The sequence below is a fragment of the Necator americanus genome, chromosome X (genome assembly GCF_031761385.1).
Source record: "Necator americanus strain Aroian chromosome X, whole genome shotgun sequence".
Taxonomy (NCBI): Eukaryota; Metazoa; Nematoda; class Chromadorea; order Rhabditida; family Ancylostomatidae; genus Necator; species Necator americanus.
In genome coordinates, this window is record NC_087376.1 from 11,323,944 (window position 1) to 11,338,866 (window position 14,923).

At 45.1% G+C, this 14,923-nt stretch overlaps 6 protein-coding genes across 10 annotated transcripts; 5 read left to right on the forward strand and 1 right to left on the reverse strand.

Annotated features, from left to right (window-relative positions):
• Positions 1 to 316: 316 nt before the first annotated feature.
• Positions 317 to 2,949, forward strand: RB195_022363 (uncharacterized protein; the record flags this gene model as incomplete). The annotated part of the gene is made up of 3 exons (XM_064209462.1): positions 317 to 400; positions 557 to 1,809; positions 2,058 to 2,949. The coding sequence occupies 3 exons, from the start codon at positions 317 to 319 to the stop codon at positions 2,947 to 2,949; spliced, it is 2,229 nt and encodes a 742-aa protein (XP_064065343.1).
• A 139-nt stretch (positions 2,950 to 3,088) lies between these two features.
• RB195_022364 (uncharacterized protein) lies at positions 3,089 to 3,292 on the forward strand (the record flags this gene model as incomplete). Its single annotated transcript, XM_064209463.1, has 1 exon — positions 3,089 to 3,292. One exon carries the CDS (start codon positions 3,089 to 3,091, stop codon positions 3,290 to 3,292), a length of 204 nt encoding a protein of 67 aa, XP_064065344.1.
• A 36-nt stretch (positions 3,293 to 3,328) lies between these two features.
• RB195_022365 (uncharacterized protein) lies at positions 3,329 to 12,359 on the forward strand (the record flags this gene model as incomplete). Of its 3 annotated transcripts, XM_064209466.1 has the most annotated exons (6): positions 3,329 to 3,637; positions 4,142 to 4,202; positions 9,035 to 9,139; positions 9,423 to 10,312; positions 10,575 to 11,474; positions 11,676 to 12,359. In XM_064209466.1, 6 exons carry the CDS (start codon positions 3,329 to 3,331, stop codon positions 12,357 to 12,359), a joined length of 2,949 nt encoding a protein of 982 aa, XP_064065345.1. The 3 variants fall into 3 exon arrangements, with proteins under 3 accessions (XP_064065345.1, XP_064065346.1, XP_064065348.1); XM_064209465.1 differs by lacking the exons at positions 3,329 to 3,637; positions 4,142 to 4,202 and adding an exon at positions 10,389 to 10,525 and having other exon boundaries at positions 9,111 to 9,139; positions 9,190 to 10,301; positions 10,575 to 11,540; XM_064209464.1 differs by lacking the exons at positions 4,142 to 4,202; positions 9,035 to 9,139; positions 9,423 to 10,312; positions 10,575 to 11,474; positions 11,676 to 12,359 and having other exon boundaries at positions 3,329 to 3,646.
• Positions 5,125 to 5,487, reverse strand: RB195_022366 (uncharacterized protein; the record flags this gene model as incomplete). Its single annotated transcript, XM_064209467.1, has 1 exon — positions 5,125 to 5,487. One exon carries the CDS (start codon positions 5,485 to 5,487, stop codon positions 5,125 to 5,127), a length of 363 nt encoding a protein of 120 aa, XP_064065347.1.
• A 106-nt stretch (positions 12,360 to 12,465) lies between the features above and the next one.
• On the forward strand, positions 12,466 to 13,278 carry RB195_022367 (uncharacterized protein; the record flags this gene model as incomplete). 2 transcript variants are annotated; one of them, XM_064209468.1, is made up of 1 exon in its annotated part: positions 12,466 to 13,278. In XM_064209468.1, the coding sequence occupies one exon, from the start codon at positions 12,466 to 12,468 to the stop codon at positions 13,276 to 13,278; it is 813 nt and encodes a 270-aa protein (XP_064065349.1). The 2 variants fall into 2 exon arrangements, with proteins under 2 accessions (XP_064065349.1, XP_064065350.1); XM_064209469.1 differs by having other exon boundaries at positions 12,652 to 13,278.
• An 8-nt stretch (positions 13,279 to 13,286) lies between these two features.
• RB195_022368 (uncharacterized protein) lies at positions 13,287 to 14,903 on the forward strand (the record flags this gene model as incomplete). 2 transcript variants are annotated; one of them, XM_013446333.2, is made up of 1 exon in its annotated part: positions 13,287 to 14,903. In XM_013446333.2, one exon carries the CDS (start codon positions 13,287 to 13,289, stop codon positions 14,901 to 14,903), a length of 1,617 nt encoding a protein of 538 aa, XP_013301787.2. The 2 variants fall into 2 exon arrangements, with proteins under 2 accessions (XP_013301787.2, XP_064065351.1); XM_064209470.1 differs by having other exon boundaries at positions 13,374 to 14,903.
• Between the last annotated feature and the right edge of the window lie 20 nt (positions 14,904 to 14,923).

Genomic DNA, 14,923 nt, shown 5'->3' on the forward strand with positions numbered 1-14,923 from the left:
CCCACCCCCTAATCTGCCCTTCTTGCTATCAAACTCTTTTCACGGCCCCCTCCTTTGAGAAAATCCCAAGGCGCTTGATTCTGCTTAAATCATGTGAGTGAAGCGTTAAATGCTTAGACACATATGCTCCATGGTGAAAAAAATCTTTGGGAACTTTTCTGGATCGTTTCGATCTTCATAATGTCTTTTTTAAAGGACGACCAAGTGTGAAAGCAATACTTGTGAGGACTACATAGGAATTGAATGGACGTAATTAAACTGTGGGATAATTAGTATGAACATTTCGAAAAATCTGGAATAGGAATTAATATGCGTTATGCTAGATAGCCTCCACAACGGTTTACCGCCTCATAGTGGCGTGGAGGTGACACTGGGCGTCGAACTGCGATGCACAGCGGAGGTTCGTCCTCCGGCAGGGTCTCCCAAGCTGAGAAGGAGCTCGACACATCCGAAATTCCGACTTCTCGGAATCGGAAGCCTAGCTAAGAGTAAACCACTGCTAAGATTCACCACCGTCTTGGCAAAATGTCGCAAGGTGGTTCCCTGATCCATATAGGTTGGGCGACGACCTGTGGTGAAAGCTAAGCTCGCCGTGGCATGGCTGCTTAGTTTGGGGAAAAGTCTCTTTGCCACTCCAGCATATTCACTGCCTCAGTACCCTGCACACTGGGCCCTGCCGTCTCAGACGTCGGACGGTATGGCGACCGGTGAGAGGCGATCAAATCTCAGGTTGCTCAGGACGTCATTGATTCTGGACCAAGGCGACACACGCACGACTCGCCATGGAGACTGTCTCAGACTGTGTACTTACAACGCGAGAACAGTTTCCACAGACGCCGACCTGCATGCCCTTCTCGGAGCTGCAGAGCGTATCAAATTTCACGTGATTGCTCTGCAGGAGACCAAGTGCAGAAGGAGCGACGTACGACAGATGAATGACGGTACACTCGTCATTCGTGGAGAGAAGGTTCCGTCGCGAAATGTAGGCGGTGTTGGTTTCGTTGTGCACCCATCTGTCGTCCATCTCGTCGATTCTCACGAGATCCTGTCACCTCGTCTGGCCATTCTTCGCCTCCGCCCTCTGCGCCAAAAATCCATCAGTATCATCAACTGCTATTCACCAACATCAGCAGGTGATGATTCCGAATTGGACGCGTTTTACGAGGAGCTGGAGGAAGTAGTCCACAACGAGAAGTCCTTTTACAAATTCGTTGTCGGAGACTTCAACGCAAAACTAGGAAAGGCCACAGAAGAGGAATACAGGATTGGAAGATTTGGACTAGGGGACCGGAATGAAAATGGCAATCGTCTCGCGGGGCTGTTGTCCGCCGCTCACCTCTTTCATGGGAACTCTCTTTTCATGAAAAAAGATCATCGTCGGTGGACATGGGAATCGCCCAATGGCGCGACTCGTGCGGAAATCGACCACATACTCACCAACCGGAGGTGGTGTCTACTTGACGTCTCAGTAGTACCATCCTTTTGTAATGGTCCTGGTCACCGTCTCCTTCGTGCGAAAATACGACTTAGCCACACGATGGAAAAGAACATCTGCTATCGGCAACGAAGGAGAAAAGAAGTCGTCTACGGCGATTGCGTACTCGAGGACTCCCTGTCCCAAGGTGACTGGCACATCGAGGAGGACCCAAACGTGGACTACGAGATGCTGCTCAGAGGATTACGAGCCTGTGCTGAACGTGCCTCGAAGTCGCGCACGACAAACTTGGATCGAATTTCGAAGACCACCAAGGAATTGTTAGGAAGAAGAAGGGCTTTGAGGCTTGATCCGAATGCATCGCACATTGAGCGGTTAGTAGCAAACACTAGCTGCAGAAAAGCGTTGCAGGAGGATTTTTTGAAGTACAGGCAGAAGAAGATTCTAGAAGCAGCACAAAGAAGAACGAGTCTAAAGAAGTGCCGCAGGGACCTCCGCGAATATAATATTCCGCTAGCAACCTTGCTGAGCGAAGACGGGACTTGCACGTCTTCTCGTCGTGAGATGGAAATCATTACGGAATCTATTCGAACCTTTTCCGTTTATCAACTCCTGTGTCAAGCCCAATCATCCCCACTGGCGATGCTCCACCACGGATTCTCCCTTCGGAAGTACGAATCGCTATCAAGAGCATGAAACCTGGCACAGCCCCCGGACCTGATTTTATATCAGCAGACTTTCTTCGGGCTGGTGGCCATCCGCTTCATGTAATCTTAGCAGCGCACATGACATCCTATCTTCAGAAAGAAAGGATCCCAGACCAGTGGAAGACCTCGCGAACCGTTCTTATCCATAAGAAAGGTGACCGAGAGGACCTTCGGAACTACCGTCCGATATGCTTGCTGAGCGTGTTATACAAAGTATTCACCAAGATCATCCTCACACGCATATCTAAGACGCTGGATGAAGGCCAGCCTCAAGAACAAGCTGGATTCCGCCAAGGGTTCAGCTGCTTGGACCACATCCAGACCGTGTCGAGGGTCATAAAGGTTTGCCGGGAATACCGCCTGCCCCTTGTTCTAACCTTCGTCGACTATGAGAAAGCCTTTGACAGCGTAGAAACGAATGCAATACTGTCAGCGCTGGTCGATCAAGGTGTGGACGCGTCGTATGTGAGGACATTAGCCAATTGCTACGAACGATGCACGACTAGGATACAGCTTTTCCACCGCCCTCTCACCATACCCATTGGAAAGGGGGTACGACAAGGCGATACTATATCGCCGAAGCTGTTCACGGCTGCATTGCAATGGATAATGAAATCACTATCCTGGGAAGAAAGGGGCATACGTGTTGATGGAAGATTTCTCTCGAACCTTCGTTTCGCGGACGACATCGTTCTCTTTTCGAGCAGTACCAATGAAGCAGAAACGATGCTCAACGAATTGAACGAAGCAGGGAAGAGAATAGGACTACGAATAAAAGACAAGAAAGAAAGAAGACACAGTTCATGAAGAACGCCTACTGCAAGGACATAGGAGTACAACTTGAAGGCTCCCAAATCGTGGAAACTTCGTCATACGTATACCTCGGACGTTCTATGAACATGGAAAACGATTAGAAGAAAGAACTGAATAGAAGGATGAGAGCAGCATGGGCAGCACTTGCACCCGTCAGGGAACTATGGACCAACTGACGGACCATGATCTTCGTGCCCATCTGCTTGACTCGACAGTTCTTCCAGCGCTCTGTTACGCAGCGGAGACGTGGGCAGACGCCGCTGCCACGTCTAGGAAGCTACTTGCTACCCACAGAGCCCTTGAGAGATGCCTTCTGAAGTTTAACCGGCACACATAACACCTAACCGGTCTTCGCAGCTCCGACTTAAGAGGAATGTCCCGTCTTCGCGACCCAGCGGAATATGTATCGAAAGCAAAGCATAGATGGGCCGGTCACATCATGAGAAGAATCGACGATAGATGGACTAAAAGAACGCTAGAGTGGATCCCAAGGGACGCTAAACGCCCCCGAGGGAGACCGCCAACGAGATGGAGTGACGTATTCGCTGCACGGATGGACCAGCTGAGAGCTCAGCTGGATACGGCTCAAGGACCTCGTCAACGTCACTCACGAAGCTTGAGAACATCTTGGATGACAATGGCGAGGGAACGAAACGAGTGGAAGAGATGCTGGGGCCCGCACGTCGAGTGAAGACGGGCCATCTAAGTATCTAAGTATCTAAGTATGCTAGATAGAGGAAGTATAGCTTTTAAAACAAAGCTTTTATTGGTGATATCTCGTACTTATCGATGATAATGATATAAGATGTTTCACTTTATGGAATTATGTTACTGAATCGGCTAAGGCAGCACAAATGAGCAAAGAATTGGTATCATCATAACTTACATAGTTTGATAACATCAGTACTAAACTGATTTCGTCGTTGCGTCCTTGCTTGAAGATTTATTCGTAGGCCAAGACCATTTGTGAACATTTACAGAGGGTTTATATACTCGTCTAGGAATTCAATTTTCATGGCATTCTCTTGTTATGACTGAGCTGGAGAAAGTTCATCATAAGGAGACAGACAAAAAAAAGCCAGAAATGGAAAAATGACTAACCTTTGGTTCACTTAGTTACTGAAAGAATGCAGTTGATTTATCGGTTAGATAAAAATGAACCTTTGTTGATTGACTTCCAGTTTAGAAGACATCAAAAATAGGAGTGAGGACACAACTCCATGTTGAGCAGCGCCAGTTACAGAAAGGTAAGTGTTTGAATAGGTATATTTGACCTTAACAAATGATAATCTATCCGATAAGTAGTATGAGAACCACGAAAACGACTGATCGTCAAGATCTGTCTCCTTTAACTTGAACAGGATATTGTGAAATAGGATATACATTATAGTGGATAAAAGTGCCACAAACAATGGAGAAATTAGAATAAATTACATCTGCAGAACTTTGATTATTCAATGCAGAATGCCAGTTGCGTAAACAGTCAAAAAGAGATATAGTGGGGTCAAAACGACATGAAGCACTGTGCAGTTGCGTACGCGGCTTCTCTCGAGGCAGTGCTATGAAGCGTAGCGATTAGGAGACCCTGCTGGCACCGCCCATCGCTGGTGGGAGTGTTTGCGATGGTCCCACCTCGGTTCCAACAGCTGCCTCCATCGCGCCGTTTCGAACGCGTACGCAAATGCACCGTGTTTCATGTCGTTTTGACACGACAACATGTGAATAGATGCATTAGAGATTAAACTCTGTTCCATAGTAAACCCTCTGTGAAGTGAGTTCAACTAGTTGGCGGTCAGTTGCGCCGTCGACTAAGCTTGACCTAAGTCGAACTTTCAGGTCACGCATTTATAAATGCTAAGTTGGACGCGTAGTCGAGTACGAAGCAAGTAGTTTCGCACAAATCAGTTGAGGTAATCAGTCTGATTCTGCAGTTTTGTGACGTTGACGAGGGGCTTGAGCCGTATCTAGCTGGTCCATCCGTTCAGCAAAAACATCACCTCATCTCGTTGGCGGTCTCTCTCGAGGGCATTTAACATCTCTTGGGACCCACTCTAATTTTTTTAGTTCATCTGTCATTGATTTTTCTCATAATGTGACCGGCCCATCCATGCTTTGCTTTCGATATATTCCCCTGCTTCGCGGAGACGGGACAGTTCTCTTAAGTCGGAGCTACGAAGATGGGCTTGATGTTGTGTGCGCCGGAGACTTTAGAAGACATATTTTAAGGGCTCTGTGGATAGTAAGTAGCTTTCTGGACTTAGCGGCGGTGTCCGCCCACGTCTCCGCTGCGTAACAGAGCTCTGGAAGAACTGTTGAGTCGAACAGGTGGGCCCGGAGAGCTTGATCCGTCAGTTGCCCCGTAGCTCCCCTGACGAGTGCGAATGCTGCCGACGCTGCTCTCATCTTTATGTTCAGTTCTCCCTTCAAGTCTTTCATACTCGTAGAGCGTCCAAAGTAGATGTATGACAAAGTTATCACGATCTGGTATCTTTTAAGTTGTACTCCTTCATCCTCGCAGTAGACGTTCTTCATGAACCGACGCCCAGAATCACCTCCAGGCTATCATGAGGCGGTATACCGTTGTGGAGGGAGGAATTGATGATGCCTCCAAAAATTCTCTGTTACTGAGCAAATAGTTGCTCGATGTGCTCTGAATAAACGATCGATAATGTTCGTTTGAGGACTTTAAGCGAAAAGAAAATTTGTAAGGGTTCTCCAAGTCCTCTCTTCTTGAAACCTCGGCATTTGATAGTGTATTTATGTTTTCTTGTTATGCCAACGAGATTTAGGTGAAACTTTTTTTTATTGGCCTGACGTTTCGACAAACTCGTCTTTTTCAAGGGCTTGAAAGTGGTTCGAGGTCTTTCATACCATGCATATCCCATCAAACTCCTCCTCTCTCCTCTCCAACCCTCGATATTGTTCCAAGTACACCACGCAAGACCTTAAAAGGAAAACAACTGACCAGTTTCACCGAGGTTGGTAAACCACCGCGTTCTTAAAGATTGTCACCAAGGCGAATGAGATCTACGCACTGTGCAGTATTTTTAAGTACTGGTGTCTGGATAACGTTAAGGAACTGCATATGGGGCAATCTTATAGCTCACAGAGAGTTACGAACGGCAAGAAGTCATTGGTAATTGATAAGCGCTCTGTTTTGTTATTCACGGACGGATTCCTGATGGAAATCCGGAATGCTTCCAATGCCTCTTGGCAGATATTTCTTTCTCGTGCGTTAATATCGTACATTTTACTTCAAACTCATTTCCATCATACTTATCATTTTTGTGACGCCCTAACGGTGTCGTCGAACTCCCTCGCCTTTTACCAGCCAAATGTTCCTTGATACGCACGTTCAGCATCCTTCCAGTTTCTCCAATATAAATGGCGTTGCACGTTAGGCATTCTATTTGGTAAATAACTCCGATGTTCGTGCAATCACCGGTCTTACCGAATGGACAAACCACGCAACATTCTGACACGCATTGCCTATCGTAGAATCTATTGCGAACTAACTGTCGCTCGATGCTGTCGTTCGGGATGTTCACCAACCCAACATGATCTTGCAGCTCTGCTCGCAAAAGAGTCCGGTGTATAGCAGCAGTTAAGGTGTCAGAGACGAAGGGGATGCGCAAAGGAATTCTACCTTCACGTGGGATCCTCACTATGTTGTTCGTAGGTCGAGAAAAGGGTGTTAGATTTCAATCTCGAGTACACGTTTGAACTAGCTATGCTTGTGGCTAGTTTTAGTTCCTCCCGTTCTCTATCCTCTGTGCACATTGCTGTTGCTGTTTTGACTATATTTCGGATAATTGCCTTTTTCATGCCATTAGGATGGGCTGACTTTGCGTTTATCAGTATGGTTTTCGAGCTTTCCTTGCGATACCATTTCACACTTGCAATGCCATTGTGCAAATTATTTGAGCATTCAAATAAGGCAGACAACCATCTTTTTGGTTGTTCTCGAGTGAGTTTTATGTACTGCGATCGTTCATTCAGAATTCTAAAGCATTCGTCCATTTCGGATTGCGTTGATATAATGAAGCAATTATAGATATAACGGCAGTACATCTGAGGAAGACGTTCTATCACTGGTTCTATTTATCTATTCTGCTAATAAAGCAAACGGCAAGAACTGGAGCAAGCCTTTGGCCCATAGCAAGTCCTCTTATTTGAGACAAATATTTTCCTGACCATTTAAAAATATTGCACTGGAGGCATTCGTTGATCAGGATCATTATGCGTTGCATATTTAGACCAAAGGTTTCTAGACTACGGCCATGTCTATATAGCATTTCAGATAACGCTTGTGACGCCTGTTTGTTCTGAACGTTTGTGTACAAAGACGTCACGTCAAATGACTCCATGACACAATTCTGTTCGAATATGGCATTTTTAAGACGTTCAAGGATTTGTGAACTGTTTGGTAGATGAGAAGACACTTTTGGTAGTAGCTGACTCACAATTCTATTTAGAAACCAAGAGATACGGTCTGTTGGTAATCCTACACAACCTATTGTTGGCCTTATTTTATATGTCTCCGCTGATATTGAGCGTAGGTCGTCACTTGAAAGCTTATGTGTTTCAATCAGGCTGTAAAAGGTTGCATATGGTAACGCAGAATCTTCTATAAATATGCTATACATCATAAATATGCTAGTGTGGAGTGACGAGTAAGATGAAGTTCTCATTTGTTTTATCTATTTTGCAGAAACTCTGGTCATGGCATGAATTGAACACTTAACTATCCGTTTTCAAGGAATCAAATTCAATGTGCATAGTAGGAAAGAGGGTAAAATGCATAGATAATGTATTCTTTGTAGTTCAGCTGTTTTTTTCTTCCATTTGGTAAATGGAAGAATTGAAAGAATTCCATTTGCGCAGTGGAAGCAGCTCTCAACCCACGCAAAGAATAGATCCTACCTCCGATAGCTGATCTGAGCGTCGCCGCCATCGAGAGCATCCTCGAGAGGCACCGACTTGCATCGTGGTCGTCGTCGTCTCCATACGTCCTTGCTCTTGCGGGTGTTCGAGTTCGTGTTTGACTAAATTCTTTCTAGTGTGCTCCAGGCGTGGGCTCTTATGAACCCAGCTGCGAGGTTGCTCCGCGTCCGGTGTTGGAGAGCTCCGCCCCTAAAATGGAACATTACGATGTCGACTAACTTGATGGAGCGCATTACTTACATCACTTACAATTTCGTAGAAATTTTGTTCCTGAAGAGTTGAACGTCAACGTTGGAAACGTCCTCATGTTTTCAACTTATATGTGTACATGATTTCCACACTCCCACTTGTTGCAACGAGCTGTTCTCTACATTTGTAGCATTTCCATTCTGGTAACCTGGCGTAATATTTTGGGGTGTAGTCGATCTATCTTGGGCATCGATACACTATACTGTTGTTTACACTACTCTTCTTTGCACTTTAATAATAACTTATACACACGTCTTTTTGGGTTTATTCTCAAGGTGAACTTTTAGTGTAGCTAGAAAGAGTCCCGAACCTGGCACAATTTGCATAGGTTGGTTAAACACCTGGCCAATCACTGCTAATGACAAGCATCAAAATCACCTGTGAACAGTCTTCATGTCGGACTTCAAGTAAATCTCGGCATGACATTAATTCAGTGTGTCAATCTCAAATTCCTCCCTTCTTGAAACCTCAGCAATTCATACTGAAGTTATAATTTCTTATTTTGCGAGCGAGCTATCAGTTACACTATGCATGTCGACCCAAAAATGGAACGATATTTTAGTGATCTATTTTGATCCGATGTGCTTTATGTATTGTACTTTGATCGTTTCTTGAGCATAGAAATGTGAGAAATGTGATTTACTGATTTCTACAGTTATTCGCTTGTTATCTCTCGCGTACATCTGTGGAAATGTTGTCTGTCGAAGGCATTTAAGAGAACACGCGTCTAGCTCATGCATCGCGTTGTTTTCTCTCATTTTCGCTTTGAATCATTTTTTCTCACTTAGTTTATTTCATTAAATTAGTTCACTCATTTCATTTAATCTCGCGTTATTTGTCGTTAATATATCGTAAAAATATAAAGGTTTAATTACCCAATTTTGAGGTAACGCCCGCGTGGCGCTAGCAAGTGCTAGTCAAGGGCGAGCTACCCATTCGAGTTCAAACCCCGATATCGCGTTATGGTGGGTCCAGCCATTGACGGATTCAGGTCAGTTCCGTGAGCATTTTTTCGAGTATTGAAGATTTGCTTGCTTTGAGATTTGCTGTGCTCTCTGTTGTGTTCCTCAGCGACGGACATTTTGAGTTGCACATCAAAAATTCACCCCAAGGTCGCGTTCTCCTCACTTCATCAGTCACATCTTCTTGCTCGCAGATATTTTCGAGTTCGCGCTTGGAAACTTACTTCATAATGTCCGCACAACTTTCTTCACATAAACGCTTACTGACTCATTTCACGAGAAAACTTGAGACAGTTCTTATGCGTTTTAAAGAGGAAAATCTCGAATCTCTGACCGCTAGCGAAGATGACTCATCGCTCGCGTACAACAAAGACTGCCGCAGACGTCTAGAAGAAGCGATAGGCGCGATAGAAGCCTGCACTTCTGGAATTACGCAACTTTTGAGAGAATACGCTTCCATGCTACATTCTCTAAAGAACCCGTCTAAAGAAGACTATGACGATTATGACGAGTATGCTACAAGAGTAGAAGAGGTTCTTTCATCTGCACTTGATTATCTCGTTCTAATAGAAGCTTGTTCGCGTTCCTTTTTGTCCTGTAGTATTGGAAACGCACGCGGGCCCGCAAATAGTTCATTCGAGTCCGCGTCAGACGCCGAGTTAAGGACAAGAAAGCTCGAGCTCCCCACTTTACCAGTACCCACGTTCAGCGGTAACATATGGGAGTGGGATAATTTTTGGTCTCTATTCGATGCTAACATTCATTCTCAGCCTCTGTCTGGGTTGTTCAAGTTCAACTGCTTGTTAAATGCGCTTAAAGGGGATGCGCACGCTGTAGTTAACAAGTTTCAAGTAAGCCTAGAAAACTATGAAAAGGCGCTCAAATTTTTGAAAGCCAAATATGGAAATTCTGAAGAGCTTGTCAACCGACTTATCGACAGAATCGATCGAATGAGTTTGCGTTCGACTTCGCTTAGAGATCAGAGAACCCTTTTCGAGGAATTGCAAGTGATTGTATCCCAGTTGCGTCAAAAAGGTGAACATGTCGGCAGTCAGTGGCTCCAGAAGCAAGTACTGTCAAAGTTCCCAGAGCAACTTCAACGCAAAGTTTTGGAGAAAAAACATGCGATGACTCCAGATGCTTCCTTCTCAATGGACACACTTCTGAAATTTTTGGAAGATGTCATTTCGAGTGAGGAAATGGTAGCACTTTAAAAAAAACGGAGCAAAGCCAAACATCTCCACGAGTAGAGAAAAAGCAAAAGTTGCAATTCTTCAGTGGGTGCATGTACTGCAACAAATCTCATAAGTCATCCGCGAGCACGAAGTATAAGACTCCGCAGCAACGTTCTCAATATCTCCGAGAACATAAGCTTTGCCTTATCTGCGCATCTCCACAGCATGCAACGTCTCTTTGTAAGAAAAGGATGTGTTTCGCACATCATGTTGCTTCAAAACGTCGCAGGATGAGCAATCTTTTGCTAAGCAGGGACCAACTTCAACTTCCCCAGCAAAGAAAACTAGCGCGTCAAAAGATCTACAGAAGGTCAAAGCTACCACCAACATCAACCATCTTAGCGCTCCTCAAGACGACCAGGATACTACGATTTGTGAACTTCAGTCTGCACAGAAATATCAAGACAACGTTGGAACATTCCTACCGACGGGAGAGTTGACCGTAATGGATCCCATGTCTAAGAAACTTAAGGAGGTTGCGGTTTTACTTGATACAGGAGCAGAGCTCTCCTTTATAGATAATTCACTCGCGGAAGAGCTAGGTCTGCCCACGCTAGAGGAGACTACATTGCGGTTACCCACCTTCGGCTCAGAGCAAATTCAAGAAGAACTCTGCCGAAAGGTACCGCTGGAAACATGGGACAAAGAAGGGAATCCGATTTCTCTTCAATTGCTTACGCATAGAATATTGACGAAATCATTGGTACCTCCACCAGTGTTGAAGGAAGACTTGGAATACATCAGGAGGATGAATCTTCCTATAAGACTCAATGAACGTCAACTGCGCATCAAGCCTTTGATATTATTAGGCTGCGATCAACTTTGGTCTCTGATTCGCGTAGACCAATCTCAGTTGACTTTGCCACTAGGTCTTCATTTACTTCCTACGCGTTTGGGACATTTACTCACTTGCCATTTACAATCGGCACTCAATACTGTCCAGGTTTGTCACCAAAACAGGAAAGTACAGGGATGGACTGAATGTTGGTCGCTAGACGCACGAGTAAACGTTATATCCACGAATGCTTCCTCCGACATTGTGGACGAAAAAGAGTTGTGGGCACGATATTGGTCACTAGAAGCAGCTGGAACAGAAAAGTTCACTGAATCTGAGAAGAGTGTGCAATCGGTGATAGACAAACGCGTATGGGACAATTTCAGACAAACTGTGGAGAGAAGAGACGATGCATATTACGTCCGTCTTCCGTGAAAGGAATTATCAACCTCTTTACCGGATAACAAGGCTATCGCGTATAGGAGACTAGTCAGCGTGTGGAACTCTCTTCAAAAAGATGAAAACCTGCTAGAACAATACAATGGAGTATTCCAGGAGCAGTTACATCAGAATATCGTTGAAGAAGTCGAGGATGAAGGGAAAACCTTTGGTGACCACATCCACTACATTCCACAGGCAGTTCTTACTCCTTACAAAGCAACAACAAAGTTAAGAATTGTCTTTGACGCGTCAGCTCACCACAGAGATTGCCCCTCTTTGAACGACGCTCTTCACAGGGGTCCAGTAATCCTGCCACAGTTGTATGGTCTAATGTTACGCTTCAGAATCGGGAAAGTTGCCATCATATCGGATGTCGAAAAAGCCTTCCTGCAAGTTCGGCTCCAGGAAAGAGACCGAGATGCAACTCGCTGTCTTTGGCTTCGGGATCACAAGTCTCCACCTGATCAAGAAAACATTCTCATTCTTAGATTTACTCGAGTAACGTTTGGGCTGCTTTCTTCACCTTTTCTTCTGGCAGCGACAACACACTACAACCTTGACCAATACGAGAACGACAGCATCCTAGTCAAAGAAATCAAAGAAAACCTCTATGTCGATAACCTTCTTCTAACAGCTGATACGGTAGAAGATGCCGTCAAAGTGTATTCGTGTACTAAAGAGATGTTTAACGCTCCCAACATGAACATTCGAGAGTTCGTCTCAAATGAACAGGACCTCATGTCTGCAATAGCGAGTCACGATAAGTCAGCTGAATTAACCGAAAGTTCTAGGGATTAAATGGGGTTCTACAGGTGACGAAATACAAGTTTCGTGTGTAATCTCTGCTCAGGAACAGGTGGCGAAGAGGAAAGTCGCGAGTTCAATTGCGTCGATATATGATCCCATGGGGTGGATGCTCCCTTTTCTGCATAGAGCAAAGCTATTCCTTCAATCATTATGGAAAGCTCAGCTCGAGTGGGACGACCGTTTACCGGAGCCCCAGCAGATAGAGTGGGAAAAAATCTGCGCTGAAATAAATGGGTTCAAAAAATCTATGCCGAGATTCCTTGCACGAAAGTTCTCCACAGCAATGCTGATCACTTTTGCGGATGCTAGTTCTGACGCAATGGCAGCATGTGTATACCTGCGCTCGGACAACGCTGTGAACTTGCTGATGGCTAAAGGAAGACTGCCTCCGCTAGATTCAAAGGTGACGGTGCCGAAGCTTGAGCTCAATGCGATGACGTTAGGTATGCGTCTGACTAACTCAGTCATATCACAGCTCTCTTCGACTGTGACGATATCTCGCGTACTGATTCTGTCGGAATCCGAAATCGCGTTAAACTGGATCAAGTCTACCCCACGACATGACGTCGGACCCTTCGTGAAAAATCGTGTCACGGAAGTTAGGAAAATCATGACTTCTCTCGAGAAGTCAGGATACCAAGTACAATTCGGTCATATTTCGTCAGAATGGAACCCTGCTGACTGTGCAACCAGAGGACTCGACAAGCAATCATTGTCAAACCATTTCTGGTGGAATGGACTATCTTTACTAGGAAACTCATCAGAAACCTGGGACAAGACATACAAGGCGGTTACTATTGAAAAAGCGATAGGAGATGATTTGGATCCCATCACTATAAGTACCTCCTCCGTTAGCAAGCCACTTCACTTGCTCCTAGTTGGAACAAGGATTTATTCCATAGGAGGCTGATCAGAAACATGTCAGTAGTGAGAAGAATAGTTGCTTACGTTTGTCGCCTCATTCGAGTTCTTGCCCAACGAGTGAATGCCACAAGAATCTCTCGTATGAAGCTCTCACGATTGTTGCGCATTGATTACAACATCGACTCCAACTCAATTAGTGGTACTGAGATGGCCACTGCGAGTAAGATACTGGTAAAACAGCATCAACTCTCATGTCTCAATCCGCAAATTATGAAGTCGCTTCATCACCTCAATCTTCGCGAAGATAATGATGGTATTCTGCGCTGCTATGGACGAATGAGATATAGTGCCTTGCAACCTTCAGTGATATGCCCGATGTTCGTCCTACAGAAGTCCCGGTTATCCCAGCTGATCATTGAGGACTGCCATACCAAGGGACATCCGAGTTATTGGATTCCAAAACTACGATCACAAGTAACGAGTGTGATTCGTCGTTGCGTAGCATGTCAGAAATTCAACAATCTTCCTTTCAAGTATCCGGAACAACCGGTCCTGCCTTCGCGTCGAATACAGCGATCACGTCCATTTGCTCATGTAGGTCTCGATTATTTTGGACCACTCACCATCAGCCTTACATCGGATACAACAGGAAAATGTTATGGCTGCATCATTACCTGCATGGTCACAAGACTTATTCATTTGGACATCGCTAGAGATCTTTCTACGACAGCATTTTTGCACGTTTTACGTCGATTCTTTGCACGACGAGGTGTACCGGTATCTATAACCAGCGACAACTCTCCAACATTTACGCTAGGTAAAACTGTACTGAAAGACTGCAGAAGAAACATACGCAGTGATCCAACGATTTCAAGAATGATCTGCGAAAGAGAAATCGAGTGGAGGTACATTACCCCCCATGCTCCATGGCAGGGAGGAGTGTACGAACGTCTCATAAGATCCGTAAAGTTAGCACTTTATAAGACGCTCCGAAAGAAAACACCTTCCTATGAGGAACTATCTACTGTAGTGATCAAAATAGAAGCAATGCTGAATACGAGACCGCTTCTCTACGTGGACTCTGGACCAAATGCAGACCAAATACTACGTCCAATTGATTTCTTGCAGGACGAGTTCGAAATTCCGTTTCCACTAAACTCAGCAGAAGGAGACGGTGAAGATCTTACATACCTTCCAGCGGATGAACGCGTCGCTCTTCAATCAAAAATGCACGTTATCCGTGCATTGAAAACTTCGTGTGAAATACCAGAGAAGTTCTGGAATATTTGGCAGACCCAGTATCTAACATCTCTGCGTGAAAAACACCGAAGTGAGGTCGGAAAACAGCGAGGAAGCAGCTACCATCCCGAAAAAGGAAAGCTGGTGCTGATATGCGACAACCTTCAACCGCGACAGTCTTGGAAGATGGGTCGGATTGTCGAGTTAAAGGAAACTACGGACGGCACAGTTAGAGAGGCAGTAGTTATACTGTCCTCCCATCGCAAGATACGACGACCTATAAATCTACTCGTTCCCCTGGAACTTGAAGACGATCATACAAAAGAACACAAGGACGATGATTCCAGCTCTGCGAACGAAGTGAAGCAACACCAAACCAGGTCGTTAAGCAGCTGTCAGACAACACCACAACAAATGAAGGTAGTACTATGAAAGAACCTGAAGGAACGTCT